The sequence below is a fragment of the Anabrus simplex genome, chromosome 2 (genome assembly GCF_040414725.1).
Source record: "Anabrus simplex isolate iqAnaSimp1 chromosome 2, ASM4041472v1, whole genome shotgun sequence".
NCBI classification, from domain to species: Eukaryota; Metazoa; Arthropoda; class Insecta; order Orthoptera; family Tettigoniidae; genus Anabrus; species Anabrus simplex.
In genome coordinates, this window is record NC_090266.1 from 1,184,217,996 (window position 1) to 1,184,234,490 (window position 16,495).

Sequence of the window (16,495 nt, forward strand, 5' to 3'; positions counted from 1 at the left end):
TTTAAGTGATTTTTACTGTTATTTCAGTTAATGAATGTGATAAGACCCTGTCTTGGAAACCAAGAATAATGGCCGAGATGATGCGTCGCACTGACCATACGTCACCTCGAAATTTGCAGACCTTCGGGCTGAGCAGCGGTCGCTTGTTAGGCCAGGGCCCATTAGGGCTGTAGCGCCATTATTCTTGTTTTATTGTTATATGAATTGTTATAGGAGTTTCAGCATTTAATCTATCCAGTTTTTTACACGTGAGTGTAACTTTAAGGAGCATGATACACTGGTGGAAAAAAATCCGAACACTATGTAATAAGAAATGTAGAGTACGGAAATTTTGGCAATATATTTATCGAGGTAACATTTTAAATTGATTTATGGTGCAAGACTACAGATTAATATCTGCGCGATAAAAGCCATCGCAAATGTGCCATGCTGGTCCATTAACAACCGGTGTAATCGCCTGACTGTTCAATGCAGGCATGCAAACGTGCATGCATTGTGTAGTACAGGTGCCGGATGTCAACTTGTGGGATGGAGTTCAATGCCTGCCGCACTTGGTCAGTCAATACAGGGACGGTTCTAGCCGGTTGTGGATGACGCAGGAGTTGTCGTTCAATGATGTCCCATACGTGCTCGATTGGGGACAGATCAGGGGATAGAGCAGGCCAAGGCAACATGTTGACATTCTGTAGAGCACGTTGCGATACAACAGCGGCATGGGAGTGTGCATTATCCTGTTGGAAAACGTCCCCAAGAATGTTGTTCATGAATGGCAGTACAACAGGTCGAATCACCAGACAGAGGTACACATCTGCAGTCAGGGTGCGTGGGGCAACCACGAGAGTGCTTCTGCTGTCATAGGAAATTGCTCCCCAGACCAGAACTCCCGGTGTAGGTCCATTGCTTCGACGCCGCAGACAGGTGAAATGCAGATGCTCACCTGGCCTCCTAACCAACACACGCCCATCACTGGCACCAAAGCAGAACCGGCTTTCATCGGAAAACACAACGGACCTCCACTCCATCCTCCAATGAGCTCTTGCTTGACACCACTGAAGTCGCAGACGGCGGTTGTTAGGGATAAGTGAAATGTACGCCGCAGGGCGTCTGGCTCGGAGCTGTCCTTCAAGTAACCGATTTCGAACAGTTCGTTGCGTCACTGTGGTGCGAACTGCCGCTCGAATTGCTGCTGCAGACGCAGTCCGATGCGACACAGCCATACGCCGAATATGGCGGTCCTCCTTCTCGGTGGTGCAACGGGGACGTCCGCAGCCCGGTCTTCTTGCGAGCGTACCATCTCGTGACCAGTGCTGCCACAGTGGAGACATTCCTACCAAGTCGTTCTGCAATAGCGCGGAAGGAAAATCCACCTTCACGTAGCCCTAATATACGGCCTCGTTCAACTGCAGTGAGCTGTTGATAATGGCCTCTTCGTTGTCGTAAAGGCATTCTTGACCCACTCACAGTCACTCCATCCAATCTCACAGGTAACTAACGCTCTCGCACAGTACAGCTCGTATTTAAAGCAAATCTGATGTGCAACGCCATGGGGCCGCTAGTAGCACCACGCTAATGTGATTTACGGAAAAATTGAATCAACGTCATCTTTCAGATGTATAAACACTCATGTCAACGTTCGTTAATCTAGCACAACCCCTTCTTGGTGTTTGGACATTTTTTCCGCCAGTGTTATTTTGCTTCGTGGTTCCTTGATTCCTTCCAATTTTCTGTGGTAAAACATGTATAAATGACATGAGGGCTCCCAGTTACAATGATGAAAGTATGTTTGCTTGGAAAACCTCATTTCCTATTTAGAGTCGCTTCTGACGTGATTCTTAATTTTAAATGTGTAAGATGTGTAAGATCATAGGCGTGAAGTGTTACTTTAAAAGGCCATTATATTGTCTGAATTTCTAAATCTGGTGAATGTACCTGTTGCAGTGCAAGTTAATCTTCATGTACCCATTTATGGCACTCGAGATGATTCGACTGCTGTTCCTGTCTGTCTTCTTCGTCTTTACAATGATGCTAATAAAGCAGAACATTTACAACCTAGGACTTCTCATTGGTTGTAGTGTGGCAGGAGGATTTCTCATATGTGAGTATAATCTACACATATTGCTCATGAAACTTCGTGCAAGGGTGAGTCAAATGAAAGTGGATGAATAGTTCATCACTAGGATTTTTATATAATTACGTAATTATTTATTCCACTCCTTTAGTCCACTCCCTTAGTTATAGACAACTACAAATAAAACATGTCGGCGAATTGCAGTTCCGATATGGTTATACTTGGATTTCGTTTCACATATGTTTACATATTCTTTCTTTCTTCTTTCTTTCTTAATCTGCTTATCCTCCAGGGTTGGTTTTTCCCTCGGACTCAACGAGGGATCCCACCTCTACCGCCTCAAGGGCAGTGTCCTGGAGCGTGAGATATTGGGTCGGGGATACAACTAGGGAGGATGACCAGTACCTCGCCCAGGTGGCCTCAACTGCTATGCCAAACAGGGGCCTTGATGGGGGATGGGAAGATGGGTAGGGTTAGACAAGGAAGAGGGAAGGAAGCGGCCGTGGCCTTAAGTTAGTTACCATCCCGGCATTTGCCTGGAGGAGAAGTGGGAAACCACGGAAAACCACTTCCAGGATGGCTGAGGTGGGAATCGAACCCACCTCTACTCAGTTGACCTCCCGAGGCTGAGTGGACCCCGTTCCAGCCATCGTACCACTTTCCGAATTTCGTGGCAGAGCCGGGAATCGAACCCGGGTCTCCGGGGGTGGAAGCTAATCACACTAACCACTACACCACAGAAGCGGACCATTTTTACATATTCTTAGTAATATTTCATATTTCACATATCCTGTGAAGAATAAGTTATAACATTTTTGTACATATTTAGGACATTATTAAAAAATAATTAAAAGTTCGGTTCGTCTTATTTTTCAGACCATAGTAAAATCTTCTTCTTGCTTATTTATCTGTTTACCCTCCAGGGTCGGTTTTCCCTCGGACTCAGCGAGGGATCCCTCTACCGCCTCAAGGGCAGTGTCCTAGAACTTCAGGCTCTGGGTCAGGGATACAACTGGGGATGATGTCCAGTACCTCGCTCAGGCGTCCTCACCTGCTATGCTGAACAGGGGCCTTGCGGGGGGGATGGAAAGATGGGAAGGGATAGACAAGGAAGAAGGAAGGAAGCGGCCGTGGCCTTAAGTTAGGTACCATTCCGGTATTTGCCTGGAGAAGAATTGGGAAACCACGGAAAACTACTTCCAGGATGGCTGAGGTGGGAATCGAACCCATCTCTACTCAGTTGACCTCCCGAGGCTGAGTGGACCCCGTTCCAGCCCTCGTACTTTTTTCAAATTTCGTGGCAGAGCCGGGAATAGAACCCGGGCCTGCGGGAGTGGCAGCTAATCACACTAACCACTACACCACAGAGGCGGACTTCTTTAATTATTAACAGAATTATGAGCGGAAATGCGCATAAAATGTCGTTTGTCGCGTCTAACCGATTTGTATAGCGCCACAGCATGTATTAGAGACTTCGCTTGTGCTGTGAGGAAGGGTAGCAGGGTTATATACCGGGTGGTTCACCAGCCCCTTATTTTTTTCGGAGATAGGTAACCCAACTAACACGTATATCATAGTCATTTGAAAAACATTAGGACCTGCTTCTTTATGGCCTTAGTACAACCATACCGTTTATATAATGCTAGCGAATATGGCAGAAATCATTAATGGCAATGTTATCTCTATTATTTAAACTATAATGAACGTGTAAAACGATCACAGCAGCGAATAACACTATCTTACGTTTGGACAGAAAGCGTCTATAAGGACTACAACGTGCTTGCAACACATCGCAGGTCGCAGTAGCCAAAGTGGCTAAATCTTGCATTTCTGCTGTTGCGTCAGCCAACGTATGTAGTAGTAGGTTCGTTTCACAGACTGGTACATTTTTTTTTCGATTAACACCGTTTACAGTGACTGTAATATGGCCGCATATCATCCTGTTCCATCGAGCGAATTAGTATTTGGTCCTGAAAAGGACCGTTTTTAACCGATGATACATAGCCAGGGTGGACTGCGACATGATGGTCTGTAGGTAGGAAGTAGGGTGCCCTGCATACTCAGAGTAACAAGTGTTCGAAATGTTGACCATTTTACAGTGTTCACTTAAGTTTATACCATTACGGAAGCACATGGTGTACATATTAATTCGACCTTACTTTTTCCATAAATTAGCAACAATTCAACGTACTCTTCATAGGAAGCCAACGGTCGTAGCCGTGTTGAAACACCGGATCCCGTGAGATCTCTGAAGTTAAGCAACATTGGGCGTGGTCAAGATTTGGATGGGTTGCTACGCGCTGTTGGAGGGGGGTAAGGGAATGGAGGAGCGGCAAGGAACTGGCCACCCTACCGCACGTAAACTCCGGCTCAGGCACACCTCTGCGGAGGTTCGGACCTGCCTTCGGGCAGAATACACCCTTACCTTACCTTCACAGGAATACATCGTGAGGAAATTAATAAGTCCTGTGATGTGACCTGGCAGGTGTGGATTATTATTTGCGTGCGTTGGACTCGGGAGGTTGTGGATTAGAATCCTATGCCGTCTGTCCTGAAAATGATTTTAATCGGTTCCCATTTTCTTCTTCTTCTTAATCTGTTTACCCTGCGGGGTTGTTTTTTCCCCCGGACTCAACGAGGGATACCACCTCCACCACCTCAAGGGCAGTGTCCTGGAGTGTCAGACATCGGGTCGGGATACAACTGGGGAAGAAGGCCAGTACATCTTCCAGGCGGCCTCGCCTGCTATGCTGAACAGGGGCCTTGTGCGGGGATGGGAAGATTGAAGGGATAGACAACGAAGAGGGAAGGAAGTGGCCGTGGCTTTAAGTTAGGTATCATCTCGGCATTTGCCTGGAGAAGAAGTGGGAAAACATGGAAAACCATTTCGAGGATGGCTGAGGTGGGAATCGAACCCACCTCTACTCATTTGACCTCCCGATGCTGAATGGACACCGTTCCAGCCCTCGTATCACTTTTCAAATTTCGTGGCAGAGCCGTGAATCAAACCCGGGCCTCTGGGGTGGCAGCTAATCACGCTAACGACTACACCACAGAGGCAGACTTCCCATTTTCACCACCAGGCAAATGCCGGGACAGTACCTTAATAAAAGGCCAAGAACCAAAGCCGATTTCCTTCCCAATCTTTCCTCCACCCATCCTTACGAGGAAGACGCCAAATCAGAGCGCAACCAATAGCAAACAATATTGATTATTATTGCATCCCGCTAAAATGGAGCACGTCTATCGTTCAAAAAACTTGACTCATACTACGCTGCCGACACTCGCACACCTCCTGTTCCAGCCACGATGTCAACGAACCTGTAGCTTGCTAGAGCTGTAATACTGAAGTATGACCGTTCCACCTCGAAAGTCAATATCAGTGCCAAAGCCTTCAGTGATGGTTTACAGTGTTCATTTAACTTCTTCGCATTACAGAGCACGTGGCATAACCTATTAATTCGATCGTATTACGGGTACCTGTGTTATTTCAAGGCGCAATAAATTACATGTTTGCAGAATGGTCCTTAGTATTTGGCGCGAAATTGTGCATAGTAGTTTTTCTTTTGATTGGTCCATGGATCACTTTACAGTGATAACATATAGGAAGGGGATAGCCTATTTAACCACAAGGAAAAAATTCGAGTTATTTGGTGTTCATAAAACTAAATTATAAAGATCTTTAAGTTACACGCGTTATTTGGGTTGCCTATCTCCGAAAGAATAAGGGACTGGTGAACCACCCGGTATACGTTTTTTTTATCAAGATCATGCACACCGAGGTATCATTCACCCGCATGCCGCACGCAATCGTCAGTCTGGCAGTCTCTTTAGTGTCTGTTAGTTTCTTAGTGTGTAGTCAAATACTAAACGACTTTTAAATGCATAATCACGCCGTATTTCTATTTAATTGTAATACATTTGTAATATTGTTCCTTTGGTGAAAGTATTATGGCAGTTCATCTTCTCCCTCTTCTTCTTATTGTTGTAAACTACGTACGTTTTGTACTGTAATATAATTGTTTTGTACTGTGTACTTATCGTGAATTCAATGAAATGTCCATGTTCTTTGAAATCATTTAAGAAAGGGCTAGGCAAACAATTGATAGGGAATCTCCCACCTGGGCGACAGCTCTAAATGCAGATCATTGATGATTGTGCGTACAGCTGTTGGTGAAAGAATTTATAGTATTGAATACAAATCTGGGTCCGTCTCTGTGGTGTAATGGTTAGTGTGATTAGCTGCCACTCCCGGAGGTCCGGGTTCGATTCCCGGCTCTGCCACGAAATTTGAAAAGTGGTACGAGGGCTCGAACGGGGTCCACTCAGCCTCGGGAGGTCAACTGAATAGAGGTGGGTTTGATTCCCACCTCAGCCATCCTCGAAGTGGTTTTCCGTGGTTTCCCACTTCTTCTCCAGGCAAATGCCGGGATGGTACCTAACTTAAGGCCACTGCCGCTTCCTTCCCTCTTCCTTGTCTATTCCTTCCAATCTTCCCATTCCCCCGCAAGGCCCCTGTTCAGTATAGCAGGTGAGGCCGCCTGGGCGAGGTACTGGTCATCCTCCCCAGTTGTTTCCCCCGATCCAGAGTCTGAAGCTCCAGGACACTGCCCTTGAGACGGTAGAGGTGGGATCCCTCGCTGAGTCAGAGAGAAAATCCGACCCTGGAGGGTAAACAGATAAAGAAGAAGAAGAATACAAATCTAAAAAACTACTGTTACGGCACTTAAGTTGGTAAACTGTCAACAATTACCTCTCTGTCGACATTCGTTCGGAGAGCATGAAAAACTTAACATTTTGCAGCTTTCTTTTCAGTTTTGATGCTTATATATCCCCCTCTCCCATCCCCACCGGCCGATGTATCCCACATATAAAAAAAATGTCTGAACATGTATTTGCTCCTCACCACCACTTAATTCCCAATCGCCGCTACTGGCTGACGAGTACTTTTTTATAATGGCTCTAATTACATCTAGTCTTGAGTCAAAACTAAGATCGTGGTCGAGTACTGAGGAATGTCTTACAGCGGAAGGGAAAGTGGTATGCGCCAAGTGTGTAATGAAACTGTAGGATGTTCCATACAGTCACAACTTGACCAACATTTTATATACTGCACTACACGCAATCATTAAACATCGTGTGTCTTCAAAGCAGTTACTCTTAAATCAAATGAGACAGTCAGGTTCAAAAAGTGAGTTTAGAAAGATACATATGCCGGGAACATCGCTCATTTATTGGAAAGTATTGCAATAGGCCAATTCCAGACGAATCTACACTTCGAAAGAATTATCAAGACGGGTGTTACCTGGATATACTGGAGTGTATTGGAAGGGCTACTCAAAACTCCTAAATCTGCATCGCAGTAGATGCTATTTGCTTCTATTTGCTTTTTTGCTTTTTTACGTCGCACCGACACAGGTAGGTCTTATGGCGACGATGGGACAGGAAAGGCCTAGGAATGTGAAGGAAGCGGCCTTGGCCTTAATTAAGGTACAGCCCCGGCATTTGCCTGGTGTGAAAATGGGAAACCATCTTCAGGGCTGCCGACAGTGGGATTCGAACCCACTATCTCCCGGATGTTGTGAGATGGACAGTAGGCAATGGTATGATGATAAACGGGGTTAAAAGTCAGGTTGTGAGTTTCACAATTAGGAAAAGTCCTCTCAGTTTTAATTACTACGTTGATGGGGTAAAATTTCCTTTTGGGGATGATTGTAAGTACCTAGATGTTAATATAAGAAAAGATCTTCATTGGGCTAATCACATAAATATGATTGTAAATAAAGGGTGTAGGTCACTGCACATGGTTATGAGGGTATATTGGGGTTGTAGTACGGATGTAAAGGAGAGGGCATGTAAGTCTCTGGTAAGATCCCAACTAGAGTATGGTTCCAGTGTGTGGGACTCTCACCAGGATTACTTGATTCAAGAACGGGAAAAGTCCAAAGAAAAGCAGCTCTATTTGTTCTGGGCGATTTCCGACAAAAGAGTAGCGTTACAAAAATGTTGTAAAGTTTGGTCTGGGAAGACTTGGGAGATTGGAGACGAGCCGCTCGACTAAATGGTATGTTCCGAACTGTCACAGGAGAGATGGCGTGGAATGATATCAGTAGACCAATAAGTTTGAGTGGTGTTTTTAAAAAAGTAGGAAATATCACAATATGAAGATAAATCTGGAATTCAAGAGGAAAATTGCGGCAAATATTCCTTTTTAGGAAGGGGAGTGAGGGATAGGAATAACTTACCAAGGGAGATGTTCAATAAATATGCCATTTCTTTGCTATCATTTAAGAAAAGGCTAAGGAAACAACGTATAGGGAACCTGCCACCTGAGCGACTGCCCTATATGCAGATCAGTAGTGAGTGATTGATTGAGTGTGTGGTGTTCGCATGCATGATTGTCTTTATAAGGACACTGATACAAGGGAATTATTTCAGACTGCAGTACACTACAAAATCTTACATTAAAATACAGAACGAAAACAATATGATCAAGTTCAACAGTTTTAAAGCGAATGGTGTGTTCAGATTACAATCTAAAATCCAACTTTCGAGGCTTCTTAGAAAATAGATTCAAGAAATCTGTTGATTTTAATATTGTGTCTTTGTGAAGTCCGGCTCCGCGGTTTAGGGGCCAACGCGTCCGCCTGTCATCCGGCGGCCACGGGTTCGATTCCCGGCCGGGTCAGGGGTTTTTAATTGTAAATGATTAATATCCCTGGCCTGGGGACTGGGTGTTTGTGCCATCCTTAAGGCTCCTTTCCTCACATTCCACTCTACCCTTCCGCAATTCCAATTGCACGCAGGTTCATATCATATGGTGCAAGTAGGGGCAAAAAGTCTTTATAGGCCGACGCCCCGAACAAACAGCATTTAGAAAAATGTCTTTGTGAATGTTGAAAAGAGGCAACACTATGAGTCGACATTCACCTGTTTAGTGTCAGTTTCCGTTTATTTTATTTTGAAAAACTTCCATTGGGGGGTCTAACCCCCCAGTAACACCGCCCCCCCCCTTCAATTGGCTACAACCCTGATCACATTCACCTCCAAATGGCATCTATGCCAAATTACTATCATTATCTCTACTACCAAAATATGCGTAGCCAAGTCCACAACGCCTGGCAAGAACTGAATTACTTGAAGGAAAATGGTACAACTTTTAAAATTTGTATGTTTTGAATTACATGACTTTGGATCGTACTTATAGTAAAGTAAAAATTACGTGTGAAATATTTACACTTACTTTCTCTTCTTTCAGTGTTTCTATTCTACCTCTGGTTTTGCACACTCAGCATGTGCCAGATTGTGAAGGAGCTGGAGCAAGTGGAAAATTTAGGCCCATATCAACCTCACGTGGTATCTACTGCGGCTCCTTCGTACGCTACCAAATCTCCCATGGACATGGGTGTCAGTGTAGGAATGGGATTCTACAACGGTGGTTATGGCACCATGAGCAGACCTATATATTAAAACACTCATCTCATTACACATTAAATCCTGTATTCAAAATAAATTTTATAGGACCATCATTTACTTGAAGTTCAATACTTAACCCTTAAATGCACAGCATTGAATGTGTGCAAAGTAGGATATACTTGCTCGTTATTTCTGCTTTATGATTTTACAAGTGTCCATTTGCTTCTGCCTTGCAGACGAACTCGATAGGGATCGCTAGTGTATTATGACCTTTTTGCTAATCAGCTGGAGTTAAGTGTAAACTCTAAACAGTTAAAACAAATAAAATGTGGTTACCTCAGAGAAATCGTGAAGTCTGGCAGTATCTACAGTAACCGTACAGCTTTGCATATACCAATGCGTAAAACATTCAAAATTCTTAACATTTTGACTGATCGATATACATAAACATGTATTAATTTTGACAAATAAATTTTTAAATACTTTTCTGGTAACATTCTATTATTCTTGGAATGAAAAACCATCATATTTAAAAGAAATAATAAATTGCGCATTTTTTGGGTATTTGCTTCATGTCGCACCGACACAGATAGGTCTTATGGCGACGATGGGACAGGGAAGGGCTAGGAGTGGGAAGAAAGCGGCCGTGGCCTTAATTAAGGTACATCCCCAGCATTTGCCTGCTGTGAAAATGGAAAACCACAGAAAACCATCTTCAGGGCTGCCGACAGTGGTGTTCGAACCTACTATCTCCCGAATACTGGATACTGGCCGCACTTAAGCGACTGCAGCTGTCGAGCTCGGTAATTGCGCATTTAAGGGTTAAGTTTGGAATTAATTAGCACGTAGTGGTCAAATCAAAACAACTGTGAATAATTTCGAAAAAAGATTTCAAATTTTTGTCTATATTTTCAAATATGCTAATAATATTTATATTTAGGCATATAAAGTACATGTCTTAGCATTTATGAGTAAATATATTTAGACGTGATCAACTACCCGTCTTTGTTTTCTAGTACATCATTTCAAATTAAAATATTGTGAAGGGTGACGATCATTTTCCTTCTCTTGCAAAGTAACTCCAGAGTGAAAGCAGCGTACACCACATTCGAAAAATTCCTCGACAAACACAAGACAAAAAAAAATCGAGATGCTCAGAGAATGAAAGAGAATGATGCTGTTTGTAGTACAGTTTTGTTGATACACGCAAGTTTTTGAAAATGTTGAATATTACAAAGCAAATGAAAATACATGGATCCTTGATCACAGTTTAATAAAATACAAATGTATAGTAGCTCAAGACAGAAAGCGAATGGTATTGTATATTCCTAGTAGTTAATATGTTATCAGATATAATTTTAATTTTTATGAAAATATGATTTACCTCCCATGTAAATTAAATCCCTACGGATACCACACAACAAACATTACGTCTATAGGTTTAATTTTTTTGTGAGAAAAGTGTACTTGAGGGGAACTTTTACTATACAATGCTATGCGCTCATTTTTTGAGCGATTTTACATAAAGAGAAGAACTATTGTAAATAGAAGTACATAATGTTCCTTCTTGATATCAATAATAGCAAATAATTAAGAGAATCTTACAGGAATTAAATTAATTTAATTTCGAGAATTAAATTTAATTCTTCCTGTTAGCAAAAAAGGAAATGATTTCTTTAGAATCCTTTTGTAACTGAATTTATTTGTGAGTATTTTGATATCCTAGATTTAAATGATTATACTGTTTATGTCTATAACATCGTCATATATTGTTCTATGAATATCCCACACATCTTCCCCTTATTGTCCGTCTTTTCATTTTCTCACCCCACTTTCCTGAATAATGTGAATTAGCTATTCTGCCTTACATAATCGTCTGTTTAACTTTATATTAGGGTGTGATGTTCCTATTCTGTGTTTGCCTTCTTTATCTAAAAACTTTTCTGCTATTAATCTACTTCCATTGCACTCTCTAACCGGATGTGCTGTTTCCATTTTTGTTACACAAGTAAACAAGGTTTCCTTGTTAGTAGATATTAATTAATAATTAAATTTTTTACAAAGTCTTAGAAGTGACTCGTTTTCATACCTGCCATTTGTAAACTTTACAGATAATCGTGAAACACGTTTCATAAAGCGCAAGTCTTAAAGGTAATGTTTTTGATTCTCATAGGGCGATGGATTGAAACAAGGATAAATATGATTATGTGACGTTCTAGTGCAGTGTTCCGGTCTACTTTTTCATTAGAGACCAACAGAGAACATGGTAAAATGATTATGTACGTCATTACAGTAATTCAATTTGAAATATTCCGTTATTTCCCTTGTTCACAGTCAAATATTTTCATAAATACCTTGACAAAGATTTGATCAAACTTTATGTAAAATCAATGGTTTTATATGCAGTAAAACATATCTTTCAAGTTGAATTCGAGAATGTACAGAGAATGCTCTTACAATGTTGTCTACTTTACCTCAACTGGCATGGCTTGGCGCTTACTACAATTCTGCCTCCCTTCACGTGTTCCTAGTGCAGTAAAAAGAAATATTATTTGTGTATCAACACGTATGTTTTTGATAATTTGGTATTTATCGATTAAAATCTCAGTCACAACCAGAGACCAAGGTCAGCAGTTTTTGTTAATAAAGAAGATTGGCCCTGTTTCCTTGTACTATGTAGCTATTTGATGCACAACGGGTTTCACTGTATTGTATAATTGTACATCAGTTTAACAGTGGTCATCCGATACAAATATTTTCTCAAATGTTTATACAAACTTATTTGGCCAAATGGCAGTGCTATACCACTGATGTACTTTTATGCAGTTAATGTTGATTTCAGGGTATAGCTGCACTGAACGGGCCATCAGAGAGGATACTTTCCAGCACAGCAACCATGCACAGCATTTTACATTGTGACAATCTCTGACCAAAGAGACTGCTTTCAGATTCCTTCCTTTTGAATTATGATTTGTAGTGCAATACGGACATACCATTCTTCCCCCTCTAGTTTCACTACGAGGCACAGAATTTCTTAGAAGTTCAGCATTGTAGTAGTTCCATTTTCCTCTATTTAGGTATCCACAATGCCATACGTCAGCAGACGATTCTTGGGCACGTAGGAAACTAATAGTCGAATGACCAAGATTATCTGCATTACTGGTGAAGGAAAACATAGTCGTATGTCTCTGATTCAGTGTTTTTAGAAGTAGATGAAAGAAGTGTCCGCCTCTGTGGTGTAGGTGTTAGTGTGATTAGGTGCCACCCCCGGAGGCCCGGGTTCGATTCCCAGCTCTGCCACGAAATTTGAAAAGTGGTACGAGGGCTGGAACGGCGTTCACTCAGCCTCGGGAGGTGAACTGAGTAGAGGTGGGTTCGTTTATCATCTCAGCCATCCTGGAAGAGGTTTTCCGTGTTTTCCCACTTCTCCTACAGGCAAATGCCGGAATGGTACCTGCCTTAAGGCCACGGCTGCATCCTTTCCTCTTCCTTGTCTATCCCTTCCAAACTTCCCATCCCCCATCCCCCACCCACAAGGCCCCTGTACGGCATAGCACGTGAGGCCGCCTGGGCGAGGAACTGGCTCTCCTTTCCAGTTGTATCCCCCAGCCCAAAGTCTCACGCTGCAGGATACTGCCCTTGAGTTGGTACCGGTGGGATCTCTCGCTGAGTCCGAAGGAAAAAAGAACCCTGGAGGGTAAACGGATTAAGAAATAAATAAAAGTTTCTCGAGGACATTTTTTCTTCAATTTCTGGTGTTTCCCAATGTAAGATGGGACTCTCTTAAGGTACACGAGCAGTGCAGTGCGGCAGTGAAACCATCCTCGGACATTTACATTTCATTAGTGAAATCATCATAATTTACCGTTTAATACAGTGAATTGTGGACAAGTTCAGTATCAGTTAGTTAATACTATACAATGGCTGACCCCCTAGATACGGGGCAGTCCATTAAGTTGGCATTAGAGACATGTTATATGCACGACTCGCTACCTCAATTAGACTCAGTGAACCATAGGCCTACTCTATCGAACGGAACATCACAATTTCAACCAGCACCTGCCAGTTATGATCATCCACAGTTAGCATGCTATTCTCATCAGCAACACCAACATCAACAGCAGCAGCAGCAGGACCAGCACCAGCAACAACATCACGGCGCTCAGAACACGGGCACGCATACCCCCTCACTACAAGAGAGCATCACACCTGCAGGTAATAATGTATGTACTCCTCATCACGTAAATGACCTACTAGATAATAGTGTAGATGTACCTAAGCAACCAGCTAAACGGTTTTGCGGACAAATGGTAGGACAGTCAAATGGAACCATAAACGAAGTCGAAAAGTTGATAGACATGGATACGTCAGACGCCAGTACTTCAACATCTAGTAATCCCTCGGTCCAGGACGTGCCAGTAAATAATCAAAGTTCAAATAAGCTTAATTCTGATAAGAGATCGCCTACCTATCAAAGTAAAGACAATAGATATAGTCGCACAGACATAGGCCCGTACTGTATTTTCGTAGAAAGTTTGGACAGTAAAGTTGGTCATCTACACCCTATGTCGATAGGTAAACTACTCTTTCAACATAACAATGCCTTTAAAAAGGAAGTGGTTGACATCCGCCCTATTGGAAAAAATCGTTTAAAAATTGTAGCTCGCACGGCAGGATCTGCAAATTTAATTGTACAATGTGATGTTTTTAAACAAAAAAATTTAGAAGCTTACATTCCCAACTTTCTGATCCATAAACAGGGTATAATCAGAAATGTCGACACCACGTTAAGCGAGCAGCAAATTTTAGAAGAAACTGACTCTCCATATCCAGTTGTGCGTATTAAGAGATATACCAAAAGATCACATACGAACCCAGATGAAGTTATAGCAATCCCAGTGTGTCTCGTAACTTTTCGATCGCAGTCCCTCCCCACTCATACAGCTATATTGGTAACTCGCTGTGCTGTGGAACCGTATGTTGCTCCAGTAGTACAGTGTGACCTATGTTTACGTCTGGGCCACAGGCAAGGACAATGTAAGTCAAGAGTAGCGCGCTGTAACAGATGTGCGGGTCCACACTTAACAGAAAACTGTGACAATACCACGGAAGTTCGTTGTGCACTCTGTCAAGGTCAACATTTTGCTTCAGATAAGAATTGTCCGGTGTACGTTAGACAGCGAGACATGAAAAGGGCAACTGCTTATAACACACTTCCTATGCATACATCAACAGAGCAGCAAAGTCAGGGATACGCTCAGGTGGTTGCTACTGTACCATAACACAGAAGTCACGAAGAATTTCCTCCTCTACCGACACAACCACTACAAAATTCATCTATAATAAACAATCAGTATCATACAGAATGCAATCATCACAACAGTTATCCCATCCACAATATCAAGGTCAACAGGAACAAGGGCTACTCTCACCGCATCATGCCGCGCCTATGCAACGACAACTTCCCTCCCTCTCCACTCTACGTCCTACTCGCCGCCAAGAAGCTCTCCCTCCCTCCCCAGCTTACCCTCCCCCACACCAACGATTGTTTGCTCCTCAACAATTACCAACTATACCTATTGGACGAAACCCATATCCTCCTCGTCCACATATCATTCCTGATCATTCCATCAATCGAAATAACTTCATTATAGAAGAATTAGTCAAACTTATCATGCATATAATCACCTCATCTCAGACAACACCCATAGAAAATCCCCTTGTCATACGGGAATTAATATCTAGTTTGATAAATAAATTCAATGGGTTTTAAGGTCCTGCAGTGGAATGCTAGATCTGCCATTGCTAATAAGGAAAGTTTAGAGCACGAACTTGGTTGCAGAGATATCAAGGTGGCAGCGATTTCCGAGACATGGTTCAACGCATCAAAACTTATAAGATTTCGAAATTATAATATTCTACGAGACGATCGGTTCGATGGGAAAGGAGGCACAGCACTTTTCATACATAACGCAGTTCCTTTTAAGGTATTGCCTGTCACAGTGGGGATAGATCCTGGTATACAACTCGTTGCAGAACGTATCCATTCACCTGCGCTTGAGATCACATGTCTTTCAATATATTGTAAACCAGGCAGAATTATAACACCGGCAGTTTGGAATCATATTTTATCTCCTTTGGCACCACCGTACCTTATATGCGACGACCTCAACGCACACAGTACTACCTGGGGGTGTGCCTTCATCGACCGACAAGGTTGCAATATTTTAGAGACAGTCGACACTTTCAATCTATCCATATTGAATGACGGCTCACCAACACTTGTTCCGTCCTTATATCACCGTCCATCGGCAGTTGATATAACAATGTGCTCTCCCGCCATTGCCACAATCACCCACTGGGATGCACTTAAAGACTCGCTTGGTTCAAATCACTATCCAATACTTATAAACATTGATATTTCTCCTACAAGTAACCCCTCACCATATCCATCAAGCAAGTGGAATATGCTTGGTGCAGACTGGACGCTTTCTACGGCTAAAATACTAGAGGAAACACGCTGTTTTCGGACCCAAACATCCGCCATGGACAATTATAATACCTTTGTTGAGATGATGGAACGTGTTGCTCATATATCTATCCCCCTGAGAAAACCTCCTGGTCAGAAAAACACTCCATCAGTATGGTGGAACGCTGAATGTTCCCGCACCATTGCCCTCCGGCGGACGGCTCTCCGGGAATTCCGAACACACACTACCCAAGAAACATACCTACAATATCAGAAGATTTCTGCTCGAACTAAGCGATTTCTCAAGCAAACTAAGAAACAGAGTTGGCAAAAGTACTGCTCCACATTGATTAATGAAACCCCATTAACAGAAGTTTGGCATCGCATACGACATTTGCGCAACAGAAATCATAGTACTCAGAATTTGTCACCTGATACCTCTTGGTTAGAGGATTTTGCTGATAGAATTACGCCACCATCACCTAGTTATCCACCGTGTACATTTAATGAAGAGCACTCCGACCACTTTCTCTGTTCGCCAT

At 42.7% G+C, this 16,495-nt stretch overlaps 1 protein-coding gene across 1 annotated transcript in view; it reads left to right on the forward strand.

Annotated features, from left to right (window-relative positions):
- Positions 1-11,127, forward strand: part of LOC136863390 (uncharacterized) — a 272,752-nt gene extending 261,625 nt beyond the window's left edge. Inside the window, exons 6-7 of the mRNA XM_067139799.2 lie at positions 1,939-2,095; positions 9,327-11,127. Of these exons, the coding sequence (XP_066995900.2) occupies positions 1,939-2,095; positions 9,327-9,538 (369 nt within the window). The 3' untranslated portion in view covers positions 9,539-11,127. The remainder of the gene's footprint in view (positions 1-1,938; positions 2,096-9,326) is intronic.
- Positions 11,128-16,495: the final 5,368 nt, after the last annotated feature.